This window comes from Doryrhamphus excisus, chromosome 4, assembly GCF_030265055.1.
Source record: "Doryrhamphus excisus isolate RoL2022-K1 chromosome 4, RoL_Dexc_1.0, whole genome shotgun sequence".
Lineage (NCBI taxonomy): Eukaryota > Metazoa > Chordata > Actinopteri > Syngnathiformes > Syngnathidae > Doryrhamphus > Doryrhamphus excisus.
Genome location: NC_080469.1, coordinates 2,978,406 through 2,992,552, shown reverse-complemented (window position 1 = coordinate 2,992,552; position 14,147 = coordinate 2,978,406). Strand labels below are relative to the sequence as shown.

At 39.3% G+C, this 14,147-nt stretch overlaps 1 protein-coding gene across 1 annotated transcript in view; it reads right to left on the bottom strand.

The window, feature by feature from the left end:
* Nucleotides 1-1,033: 1,033 nt before the first annotated feature.
* si:dkey-91m11.5 (PH_BCR_vertebrate and RhoGAP_Bcr domain-containing protein) overlaps nt 1,034-14,147 on the bottom strand; it is a 64,452-nt gene continuing 51,338 nt past the window's right edge. The window contains exons 17-23 of the mRNA XM_058069993.1: nt 11,150-11,209; nt 9,230-9,339; nt 8,932-9,071; nt 6,873-7,007; nt 5,651-5,756; nt 4,211-4,373; nt 1,034-4,127 (exon numbers count right to left, since the gene is read on the bottom strand). Of these exons, the coding sequence (XP_057925976.1) occupies nt 4,038-4,127; nt 4,211-4,373; nt 5,651-5,756; nt 6,873-7,007; nt 8,932-9,071; nt 9,230-9,339; nt 11,150-11,209 (804 nt within the window). The 3' untranslated portion in view covers nt 1,034-4,037. The remainder of the gene's footprint in view (nt 4,128-4,210; nt 4,374-5,650; nt 5,757-6,872; nt 7,008-8,931; nt 9,072-9,229; nt 9,340-11,149; nt 11,210-14,147) is intronic.

Here is a 14,147-nt window from a genome sequence, read left to right as displayed (position 1 = left end):
TGCAGATTTTTTTTCATTCTTTTTTAATAGATGTGTCTGCACCTACTATACCAGGGGTGGGCAAACTACGGCCCGGGGCCACATCCGGCCCGCCAAGTGTTTGAATACGGCCCGCCCAATCTTTCCAAAGTATTTCATTTAAACTCAACATACAACCTGGCATCATGGCCTGAGCCAACCTTTTGATGGTTTTATCAATTTCGTTTTTTGACATGGTCTGTTGTTTACAAAGTGCTCCTGAAAAAAGGGACACAAGCACATAATAATAATAATAATAATAATAATAATAATAATAATAATAATAATAATAATAATAATAATAATAATTATTATTATTATTATTATTATTATTATTATTATATATTATTATATATTATTATTATATATAATAATAATAATAATAATAATAATAATAAAATAATAATAAAATTATAAAATTATTATTATTATTATTAATAATAATAATAATAATAATAATAATAATAATAATAATAATAATAATAATAATAATAATAATAATAATAATAATAATTATTATTATTATTATTATTATTATTATTATTATTATTATTATTATTATTATTATTATTATTATTATTCGATTATTATAATTATTATATTAATGCAAATTATTATATTAATTATATATAATATTATTGTTATTGTTATATTTGCATATTTTACATAATAATAATATGCTAATTATTATTTTACTTTTATTGTAATTATTATAATATTTTATTATTTTTAAAATATTTAAATATAAATATAAAATAATAAATAATAATAGCAGATTGCATGACAATTTTACAATAATACCAGGTGGACTGTTACTTGTAAAATATATAGTCTGCTGCCCCCCCGTAAATTTTGTCATATCAATGCGGCCCGCGAGTCAAAAAGTTTGCCCACCCCTGTACTATACCAAAACAAATTCCTAGTATGTGTTTGATCATACCTGGCAATAAACCTTTTCTGATTCTGATTCTGATTCTGATTCTGATTCTGATTCTGATTCTGAAGAAGAAAGACGGCTTTATGACAATAATGTTAGGTAGTCTTTATTTCAAGAAATCATACATTACATTACACATTTGGCCATTGTTCACTAATTGTGTATTTTACATGAATCACAAGTAGAAAGTATTACAGTTTGTGCTAAACAATTACATGCAAAGATTTGGAAAAATAACTCTTAATACAAGCACTTGTCTGCTTTTTTTTCTGTATTATTTATTTTTTACAGAGCTTTGCCATGAATACTATAAGGGGGTATTAAGCCTGCTATTACCCCTGGAGTATTGGATATAAGTGAAGCATCAGCCTTTACTGTGCAATGATGAGATTTGTGATTGTAAAAATGTACATCAATGGCTCAATAAACTAAACAAGACACGGGTATACCAAGTAACAGTGTTTGGTAAGATACTAGAGTAGGAACGCAGTTAGAACACAGACAATCTTACATACATCACATGAAAAATAAGAAAAACAGCATATGAAGAATCAAATCTTGGACCATAAAATGGAAAAATTAATAATGTGGGAGTGACTTTTAATACATTTTGTATATTAAAGATGCTAATAATACAATATAAATCAATATATGCCAAGTTATCTGAAACAAATTAGATATCAAGTAATATATCGACATTTGGACACCGCTGGGTTAAAGGAACTGAAATGAAATAAAACATTTAAACAGTAGATTATTTATTTGCGCATGAAATGAAACACTTCCAATTTGAGTCCACTTCAACATGCCTGCATGTTGGACAAAAAAAAACCTTCAACTTAATACAATTAAAAGGAATAATAATACTGTCAGCAGGGAAACATAGCATAGACCAGAAATCATCCAATTTCACTTCATTGGTCGGAATATGCTTATTTATTTAATTACGACAAATAATTAGTTGCACGGTGCACAAGCGGTTAGCATGTTGGCCTCACCTCTCTATTGTACTCAGGCTTCCTATCACAATTGTCCAGAGTTGTGAATGGTTGTTTGTCTATATCTGCCTTGTGATTGGTCGATGACCGGTCCAGTAAATGCACAAGTAAATAGCAGAATTAACCTAATCATTTTGCTACCTCGACGTGGATGTTTTCCTCCGATTTGGGATCAACATTTTCAATAAAATTGAATGTTTTAATTATTAGATTAGCTTCAGCGCGTTTTCTCGTCAATTGCCATTGTTCACTCGAGGCACAATCCAGTTTGAACCCTTTCAGGGACAGCGGCCACTCATTGGTCAACTTTTGTAAGGGCAAAAAAAATTTTCAAAATGTTAAAGATAAAAAAAAACATGTTTTATGCTGTTTACAATATGTTTTTGTTTTTATTGGTTTTACTTAAAACTATATTTAATCAGTTGTTCAAATGTATGCTGTCCACTCTAATGGACACATCACCAAGTCCTTGAAAAATTAATGATTTTTAAAAATGAAGGTGATCATTTTTTTTTTTCAAAAAAAAAAAAAAAAAAATCCTGAAACAGGTTATCATAATGCGTGCATGAAAGGGTTAAGCCCTAAATATGCCTCACATACGATTAAACACATTTTAAAGTACAAGATGTATTATTCACCCCTAATGAATGACAATGTAAGAGGATCCCTTACAAACTGTGTCTCACCATATAACTATGACGCGTTCAAGGACACTGGACAAAGTGAGAAATCTCAATGCTTGATGAAAAAACATTATCGGTAAAAAAGCATAAAGATATTCATTCATTCATTTTCTACTGTTTTTCCTCACGAGGATCGCGGAGGGTGCTGGAGCCTATCCCAGCTGTCTTAGACAGCACATACTATAGCACATACGTATAGGCAAACAACCATTCACACTCACATTCATACCTATGGACAATTTGGTGTCACCAATTGGAATGTGGGAGGAAACCCGGATAAAACATGGGAAGAACATGCAAACTCCACACAGAGATGTCCATACGGGGAATCGAACCCAGGTCTTCCCGATCTCCTGACTGTGTGGCCAACATGCTAATCGCTATTCCAACTATTCATTCATTCATTTTCTACCGCTTATCCTCACGAGGGTCGCAGGGGTGCTGGAGCCTATCCCAGCTGTCTTCAGGCGAGAGGCGGTTTATACCCTGGACTGGTGGCCAGCCAATCACAGGTCACATATAGACAAACAACCATTCACACTCACATTCATACCTATGGACAATTTGGAGTCGCTAATTAACCTAGCATGTTTTTGGAATGTGGGAGAAAACCCACGCATGCACGGGGAGAACATGCAAACTCCACACAGAGATGGCCGAGAGTGGGATTGAACCCTGGTCTCCTTGGCTGTGAGGTCTGGGCGCTAACCACTTCTTCGACTTACTATATAAATACTGTGATAAGTCAAAGGTAACCAGTGTTTGAGATTGGGATTGTTGTGAGATCATTCAAACCTGCAATAAAGGCTTTTGTTCTGGTGCTTGTGTGTCTTAGCGAACATTATAGTAATATTACTGACACCCGGTGACCAGTGTAGGATACTACATATCACAACCTCAAAGTGAAAGGGCATTAGTGAATATACATTTAAACTCCACACAGAGATGGCCGAGAGTGGGATTGAACCCTGGTCTCCTTAGCTGTGAGGTCTGCGCGCTAACCACTTGACCACCGTGCAGCCGCATAAAGATATAAGCATGTAAAAATTTGTGTTTTTTTATGTAATATTTATTTATTTCAGATTGACGGTTTCATTTTTTTTTTAACGTATATTAATTTATCTTCCATCCATATTGATAAGACCGTAAAAAACAGAAACTTTACAAATTGACTCTTATGAATATGGAACTAATGTGCACAATGACAGGTGATCATCTAATATATACTAGTATATATATATGTATATGAAGATGAATTTCATCCATACATCAAATTAAGGGTGTAAAAGCAGCAGGTCTTGACTCATGAGGTGTAATGGCTCCACCTTGTGGCAACACTGTGCATCCTATTCCAGTCAGTCTTTTTTTCTAAGCAGAACATTTTAGCCAATAGGATTCCAGTTATACTTCAGTTGAGAAGAGAAGGCTTTGCCGTTTGCTATCAGGTGTTGGAATGTTCTCCAGCTGAAGGAAATAGAGCAGAACTTGCACCTGCGACGAAGCAAAATATCAGCACACAATCCACAACAGCAGTATATAGATGCCACCGTTAGTATATCACGGCCATGTTGTACCTGAGCCATGACCTCCAGGGACCAGCTGTCGTTCATGGAGATGGGCTGTGAGCTGTTTATGCTGAGTTTGCTGTCCTTGTCTGAAGGCCGGAGCAGAGTGGGGCCAAAAACGGTGGCCAGATTGTGCAGGGACATTTTGTTGATGCACTCGTTTTCAGACACTCTGTTAGAAAAAGGGAAATTACATTGTAACAAAATATTCATTCATATATAGACAAACAACCATTCACACTCACATTCATACCTATGGACAATTTGGAGTCGCTAATTAACCTAGCATGTTTTTGGAATGTGGGAGGAAACCGGAGTACCCGGAGAAAACCCACGCATGCACGGGGGAGAACATGCAAACTCCACACAGAGATGCCCGAGCGGGGAATTGAACCCGAGTCTCCTAGCATGTGAGACCTGGCAAAACGGCAACAGCAGCAGAGTCAACTATAATGAGTAATATGAATGGAAAGATGACTGTAGGGGTGTTATTTCATGTCTAGAGGGCTCTATAAATATTAATTCATTAATTTTCTACCGCTTGTCGCGGGGGGTGCTGGAGCCTATCCCAGCTGTGTTCAGGCGAGAGGCGGGGTACACCCTGGACTGGTGGCCAGCCAATCACAGAGCACATATAGACAAACAACCATTCACACTCACATTCATACCTATGGACAATTTGGAGTCGCTAATTAACCTAGCATGTTTTTGGAATGTGGGAGGAAACCGGAGTACCCGGAGAAAACCCACGCATGCACGGGGAGAACATGCAAACTCCACACAGAGATGGCCGAGGGTGGAATTGAACCCTGGTCTCCTAGCTGTGAGGTCTGCGCACTAACCACTAGACCGCCGTGCTGCCCTTGTAACAAAACAATACCACAATTTATAGCATAGCCCACACTTTCTCAGCAGGAAGTTATCCAGCATGCTTTGTGGGCTATAAATGCTAAATATTATTTTGCATTGGTATAAGCATGTAATGTATGTTGATACATTGTGTGTTCCATATGTGTTTTTTATTGCATTGTAAGTGCGGTAAAAGGTGGCACGGCGGTCTAGTGGTTAGCGCGCAGACCTAACAGCTAGGAGACCAGGGTTCAATTCCACCCTCGGCCATCTCTGTGTGGAGTTTGCATGTTCTCCCCGTGCATGCGTGGGTTTTCTCCGGGTACTCCGGTTTCCTCCCACATTCCAAAAACATGCTAGGTTAATTAGCGACTCCAAATTGTCCATAGGTATGAATGTGAGTGTGAATGGTTGTTTGTCTATATGTGCCCTGTGATTGGCTGGCCACCAGTCCAGGGTGTACCCCGCCTCTCGCCCCAAGATAACTGGGATAGGCTCCAGCACCCCCGCGACCCTCGTGAGGAAAAAGCGGTAGAAAATGAATGGATGAATGAATGAAGTGCGGTACACACACACACACACATGTTAAATGTGCCTTACCTTTTAAGGTGATCCAGCAGGAAGAGGAAGGTGACCAAATTAGGCTCCGGTAGAGAAAGCAGCAGGTTGAGCATGCAGCTCTCCTTAGCCACACTGTCAGAGAGAGCTGTAAGAACAGGTTAGATGTAAGTCATATACAGCAGAGGTGTCAGGTATAGGAGCATCAATCCCACGGGTGTCCAATGTGCGGCCTGGGGGCCAAAACAATGACAGCAGCTACCTTGCACAAAAACATTAATTCATTCGTTCATTCATTTTTAAGGTCGCGGGAGGTGCTGGAGCCTATCCCAGCTGTCTTCAGGCGAGAGGTGGGGTACACCTTGGATATTAACTCATTTTTCAGTTTCACATAAGGATTGTGAATGATGGGCAAAATTGCTCAAAAAGTGCAGTTCCCCTTTAATCCATCCATTTTCTACTGGATGTCTTCTTGTCCTGAGCTGGAGCCTACCCCAGCTGCATTCATTCATGCATTCATTCATTTTCAACCGCTTATTTTCTACCGCGGGGGTGCTGGAGCCTATCCCAGCTGTCTTGGGGCGAGAGGCGGGGTACACCCTGGACTGGTGGCCAGCCAATCACAGGGCACATATAGACAAACAACCATTCACACTCACATTCATACCTATGGACAATTTGGAGTTGCCAATTAACCTAGCATGTTTTTGGAATGTGGGAGGAAACCGGAGTACCCGGAGAAAACCCACGCATGCACGGGGAGAACATGCAAACTCCACACAGAGATGGCCGAGGGTGGGGAAAGAAAATAAGAAGCCAAAAAGTTACCACTTCCACACAACATAGGAGGAGAACTCATTCATTCATTCATTTTCTACCGTTTATCCTCACGAGGGTCGCGGGGGGGGGGTTCCGGAGCCTATCCCAGCTGTCTTGGGGCGAGAGGCGGGGTACACCCTGGACTGGTGGCCAGCCAATCACAGGGCACATATAGACAAACAACCATTCACACTCACATTCATACCTATGGACAATTTGGAGTCGCTAATTAACCTAGCATGTTTTTGGAATGTGGGAGGAAACCGGAGTACCCGGAGAAAACCCACGCATGCACGGGGAGAACATGCAAACTCCACACAGAGATGGCCGAGGGTGGAATTGAACCCTGGTCTCCTAGCTGTGAGGTCTGCGCGCTAACCACTAGACCGCCGTGCCGCCCCACCCTTACATACAGTATGATTGAAAATGGAGTAGAATTACTAACCAACACCCCCAGAAAAGTTGGGGTACAGCTCATCAGTGAAAAGAGGCTCCGGCAGCTCCCGGAAATACAACTTGAGCGTCCCGGCGATGGCGTTGACGTCCATGTCCCTCATCATCACAGACACGTCCTTGTTGTCTAGCGGGAAGAAGACAAATTGGAAATAAAAATTGAACTATGGAAGAAAGTATTATTATAGTTATATATACATTTGCAAACTGTTAACATTATGGGGTGATGTGTGTACAATTTTCAGTTTGCTGTAACATAACATAATGTACGGAAAGAATGAAGTACTTCAAATTTAAGTTTCACGCTGTTTTTATTAAAGGGGTACCTATTATGCTCATTCTTTGTCCCTTTGTATTCAGTTATGGATTCCTATAGGGGCAGCTATACAAAATAACCAGCACAGACGGCTTTCTAGATCTTCCAGAATCTGCACCTATTCCGATTATATTTCCTCGGCTTTCCAAAATTCATTCATTCATTCATTCATTTTCTACCGCTTTTCCTCACGAGGGTCGCGGGGGGTGCTGGAGCCTATCCCAGCTGTCTTCGGGCGTAAGGCGGGGTACACCCTAGACTGGTCGCCAGCCAATCACAGGGCACATATAGACAAACAACCATTCACACTCACATTCATACCTATGGACAATTTGGAGTCGCCAATTAACCTAGCATGTTTTTGGAATGTGGGAGGAAACCGGAGTACCCGGAGAAAACCCACGCATGCACGGGGAGAACATGCAAACTCCACACAGAGATGCCCGAGGGTGGAATTGAACCCTGGTCTCCTAGCTGTGAGGTCTGTGCGCTAACCCCTAGACCACCGTGCCGCCCGCTTTCCAAAATAGTCTGTTTTAATTTAATTAATTAATTTTATTTATTGTTTTAGCACACTGCTACTGGCTACTGGATATTTCACATTAGCCACGTTTACATGGACCCAAATATTCCAATTCCATTCAGGTTATTTGCTCAAACGGAAAGAATGTAACCTTTGTATATACCTCATTCCCAAAGAAAAGTGCCAATCCGAATGAATATATAATGCGATTCCCAGGGGTGGAATATTCCTTTCCCCAATCCGATTGAGGTATCTTGTACCCGCTCAAACGGAAAGTTGTCAGACTGCGTTCTTCTTCTTCTTCTGTTGTTTATCGGCGGTTGGCAAGCAGCTTTGGTGTGCATTAGCGCCATCTGTGGAACAGAATCTAAACCCTTCTATACGCCATTCACAAGTCCACTTTTATTCAAAAAGAAAATATATATCTATATAAAAACATGTGCCGAGCTTAATTATAAAATATTAGCAAGATTGAACTTTATCTTTTCCTGTTCCCGGGTGCGTTCTTTCGGCGAATGCTGAGATATGACGTAACACGTAGCTCCAGACGTTCTTCAATTTTAAAAAAATGGAGGCGAGCAATCGGCACTGGACTGCTAAGGAAAGTTTGTTTTTGATTCAAACTAAATTTCAAGACCGGACGAAGGAAAAACTGGCAATACGGAGTTATTCCAACAAGTGAAAGAAAAACTCCAGGAAGTCGGTATCACGTGATGTTGGTGTTTACGCTTTACTGGGCATGCCCTATTGACTATTCTGGTTGATTATAGCGGCGCATGTAGACACGCCATTGGAATATTCCTTTCCATGTATACCATTGCTTTCGGAAAGGTCATTCGCAAAGATTCCATTCGGAAAGAGGAAAAACTCCTCATGTAAACGTGGCTAGTGTGAATCACCAACTCCAACCACTATCTGCCTGAGCTTGCCTTTGTAGAAAGATTCCCTGGTTGCCATAGCTAACAACCGTAAACAGAGCGAAGCAGAGTTGTGGGCAGGGCAGTCCTACAGCGCATGCTCATATAAGGATGCCCAGCAACCTGTGACATCACAGGGAGCCAGTGTTAGAAAAAACTCTCTGAAACCGAGCATTCGGGTCTGCCGTTAACTCTAGTTAGCTGGTAGGTTTCTTCTACCAGTGACAGCTAAGCTAGTTTTCTTGCTATGTCATCGACTTCATTTTGGTCTCAAAATGTCGAACATGGAACTCACTGCAATCGAAGGCAGCCTTCAGAGCTTGGATATCCGTTGCCACGCCAGACACTCTGTAGATGCCCACTTCTTCCATCCCTCGGCGCTCGATCTCCTCAACACACTGCCTCACAATGAGAGGAACCTTGGAGCGCTCCCGTCTGTCGAAGCGTGCAAAAGGCAGACTTTGTTCAATCGACAGACAAGAACTGCATCAACAACCAAATATAATAACGCATCTCTCATATCAGATCTTTAGGATTCTACCAAACATCACAAAAAGAGTTCTACTGAAACGTGTCATGGATGATGAACTTACTTTGTGACGACATGGATTTTGACCCCAAACACACCGGACTGTTTCCGTGAAGGCATACGCTTGAGACTGAACTCTCTGCTGGTGAACTTCATGGAAAGCTTGACCTCAACCTGGACATGGAAGATAGAATGAGAAAAGCCTCTTACATGACGCCTGGTCAATAAGTCCTTAATGCTGCATTAACTGCTAGCCATAACACATTTAGTGGAATTTAGGAATCGCTCAACGATGTCGTCATCTATCCCAGGGGTGTCCCAAAAGACCCACAGCTTGTTCTTCAATATTGTAAACACAGACCACATAAAAAAAATTGAAATGTAGAAATATACTAGGAATGTGTTGAAATCTGTTGATCGACCGAGGATCGAACCAGCAGTCATCAGGTTTGGAGACAACCTGAGCTATGCCCACATGAAGTTAAATGAAATGCTGCAATTACACGAGGATCGAACAGCCATCGGATTGGTACTGATTAATCAGTACCAATCAGTACCAATGAATCAGTACCAATCCGATGGCTGTTGGTTCGATCCTCGTGTAATTGTTCATGTTTATACATAATTATATATATAAAAATGGAAAATTATTGAAGTGTATCAACATGTATCAACAATTACACGAGGATCGAACCAACAGCCATCCGGTTGGTACTGATCAGTACCAACCCGATGGCTGTTGGTTCGATCCTCGTGTAATTGTTCATGTTTATACATCATGTTTATATATAAAAATGGAGAATGATTGAAATGTATCAACATGTATCAACAATTACACGAGGATCGAACCAACAGCCATCCGGTTGGTACTGATGAATCAGTACCAATCAGTACCAATCAATCAGTACCAATCCGATGGCTGTTGGTTCGATCCTCGTGTAATTGTTCATGTTTATACATCATGTTTATATATAAAAATGGAAAATGATTGAAATGTATCAACATGTATCAACAATTACACGAGGATCGAACCAACAGCTATCGTGCTGGATGAATTAGTACCAATCCAACGGCTGTTGGTTCGATCCTCGTGTAATTGTTCATGTTTATACATCATGTTTAGATATAAAATGGAGAATGATTGAAATGTATCAACATGTATTAACAATTACACAAGGATCGAACCAACAGCCATCGAGTTGGTACTGATGAATCACTGATGAATCAGTACCAACCTGATGGCTGTTGGTTCGATCCCTGTGTAATTGTTCATGTTTATACATCATGTTTATATATAAAAATGGAGAATGATTAAAATGTATCAACATGTACCAACAATTACACGAGGATCGAACCAACAGCCATTGAGTTGGTACTGATTCATCAGTAGGGGGCAGCATTTCATTTAACTTCATGTCTGTTTTTTTTACCAGACTAAAAATGGCAGAATTTGAAATGTTTTATTCCACTTCATTTTTTTCCAGTCGTACAGCGGTCAGCTCCAAATCTGATGGTTGCTGATTCGATCCTCAGTTGGGGAGTAGACTTGAACCCATTTCTAGGATATTCCTACATTGATTTTACATTTCAGTTCAGCATTAGCCATTAGCCTTAGCATTAAAATTGCTTCACAATGTTTTGACTAAGAAGGACAGTAAAATAAACCTCAAATAATAATTTTTTTTAAACATATTTACAATTTCTTATTGACTTACTGTTACTGTTATTGTCTGACGTCAACTTAAGCAGTTGTCAACTAGGCATTTCTTGCATATTTACTTAAGGACATAAGGAGAATTGATGATAATGAAGGATTTTTCAACAGTTTTCATATGAACGACTCATTCGGGTATCTAATTTTATGTGAAGAAAATTGTTAAACATGTACGCCGACGTCAACTAGTGGACCAAGACTTAATAAGTTGGTCAACACGGACATAAAGGACATTTATTGAATTGAGTTCCATTGAATAACTTGACTTACCCCATTCATAGCAATAACCGTCCTCTGCCAGTCTTTGTTTTGCAGGTTCTGTGGATCCAACTGTGAAAAGAAAATGGTCAAAGTCATGATCATGTTTGCAGTATGGCAGAACGATTCTGTAGTAACATCCCATCACTGTACTACACGATACCAACAATGGATCAAATCATACCTCCCATATCCATTCATAACTGCAACCTCCTAAATTGCGCATCTGTCCTAAGGTGTTCCCCCAAATTTCGGTTCTGGACCTGAAATACCACTGATCACAAATCGATTCAGCACCTGCTGTATAACAATTCCCTCAAATTTTACTATAGTAAAACAGAATTCATCAATATTGGTCCAAAATCTCCCAGTCAATAACTGCAAGCTCCTCAGTCCAACTCCCCAGGTTCCTCTCAGCACACCCAGTTTAAGGTCCTATTCTTCACCCACAAAGCCATTCACGACCTGGACTGCTTCTGTTGGAAACAAGCCTTCTCCATGGATGCCCTCTCCCATCAGAAGCCGTCAGTGAATGCCAAAATTTTTACGAATAATTGATACACTCATGGGCTGCACGGCCATATTTCATACGGTTCGGTTTTCGACTGACCTTTTCGAACTGATGAATAACAAAAATATATATAATAATCCCTCGATCTGGTGTACATATTATGTTGCGTGCATAATGTTATTAAAATAAACAATTATTTTTAAAAATGTAAATAAAATAAAATAAAATAAAATAAAATAAAATAAAATAAAATAAAATAAAATAAAATAAAATAAAATAAAATAAAATAAAATAAAATAAAATAAAATAAAATAAAATAAAATAAAATAAAATAAAATAAAATAAAATAAAATAAAATAAAATATGTGCCCTGTGATTGGCTGGCGACCAGTCCAGGGTGTACCCCGCCTCTCGCCCGAAGACAGCTGGGATAGGCTCTAGCACCCCCCGCGACCCTCGTGAGGAAAAAGCGGTAGAAAATGAATGAATGAATAAAATAAAATAAAATAAAATAAAATAAAATAAAATAAAATAAAATAAAATAAAATAAAATAAAATAAAATAAAATAAAATAAAATAAAATAAAATAAAATAAAATAAAATAAAGGGCGGCACAGCGGTCTAGTGGTTAGCGCGCAGACCTCACAGCTAGGAGACCAGGGTTCAATTCCACCCTCTGCCATCTCTGTGTGGATTTTGCATGTTCTCCCCGTGCATGCGTGGGTTTTCTCCGGGTACTCCGGTTTCCTCCCACATTCCAAAAACATGCTAGGTTAATTGGCGACTCCAAATTGTCCATAGGTATGAATGTGAGTGTGAATGGTTGTTTGTCTATATGTGCCCTGGGATTGGCTGGCGACCAGTCTAGGGTGTACCGGCCTTACGCCCGAAGACAGCTGGGATAGGCTCCAGCACCCCCCGCGACCCTCGTGAGGAAAAGCGGTAGAAAATGAATGAATGAATGAAAATAAAATAAAATAAAATAAAATAAAATAAAATAAAATAAAATAAAATAAAATAAAATAAAATAAAATAAAATAAAATAAAATAAAATAAAATAAAATAAAATTGATATTTAAAAAAATGCTGTATACAATACGTGTGAACATTCCACCACTATATGTAGTAAAAGCCCTTTATTCTTGTCACTTATACAGGAGTACAAGCAAAATTGTGCAATTGTCATGTTACACATGTCAATATCAGCTGATATCGGTATCAGAAATTTAGTTTAGAGTTGGACGGTATCGGGGTTGTCAGCCAAAAAAAAAAAGCCAATATGGGACATCACTAGTAAAAATGCTAATCTTTCTAACAATGGTACCACATGTATGCGTATGTGAAAGAGATGTGTTTTCTACAACAACAACAACAAAAAATGTGACCAAAATTTCGCCAATTTGCCAAGTCCAAGTCCTCCTTTACCTTCGGTCTGAGCAGACTGCTCCGGACTCTGTCCCAAAGACGAGCCCCTGAACTCGAAGATCTCCTGGGAGTCATGTCCACCTCTTCTTCCAGTGCACTAAACATCTGATACTCACTTTCTTCACTGGGATTGCACTCACTCATCATTTTCCTGGCATGAACCCCGTCACCTTTCTAAAATGTCTCCTTCACTAACAACAAAACAGGAAACCGTTCCGACTGTGAGCACATATCCAATAATCTTTTTGCCTTGGCATCTTGAAAATCTCCCTTAAAGAAGCTCAGGATTCTTCCCAAACGTTCCATACGTTTATTCCACAGCATCGGAGAAAGCAACAAAGCCATGCAGCCATGCTGACTATGCTACCTTTGTGTTGGTCTACTTTTCTTGGTGGATTTGGGGGATTAACGCCCGAAGAATCCCCTCCTACCCTCATTATCAACGCGTCGACGCCTGCTGCTGCTTCTCACTGTCACAACCACAGAGTGGCAACTCAAGCTAACCACAATAGGATTGTCTGATTAGCACAAACGACAACATGTTAACATTCTCTTCACCTAAGCCAAGGGGGCGTCACAACTGTGGAGATTGTTATTTATTGACCTTTATAACAATAAATTCAATTAATTAATTAGCATACATGTCAATGTTTGCAAGATTAAGTATTGCTCCAGAAAAAAATCTGGAAATTTGGGGGAAAAAACTGAATTTAAGACACAATTTTCCACTACCACCCCAGTTGTATAGTATTATTTGTTCCATTTTTTTTCCGATAAGTACCAAGCACACATTTTTGGTGAGGATTATAATAAAGATTACATCTGGTGTAAAAGTAAGGACACATTTCATACCAACAGTAAAATATGGTGGTGGTAGTGTGAAGGTCATGTTTGCAAGATGAAGTATTGCTCCAGAAAAATATGGGGAAATTTTGAGGGGGAAAAAATTGAATTTAAGACAAACAACCATTCACACTCACATTCATATTTATGGACAATTTGGAGTCGTTAATTAACCTAGTTTTTTGAATTTTGGATTGTGGGAGGAAACCGGAGTACCCGGAGAAAACCCAC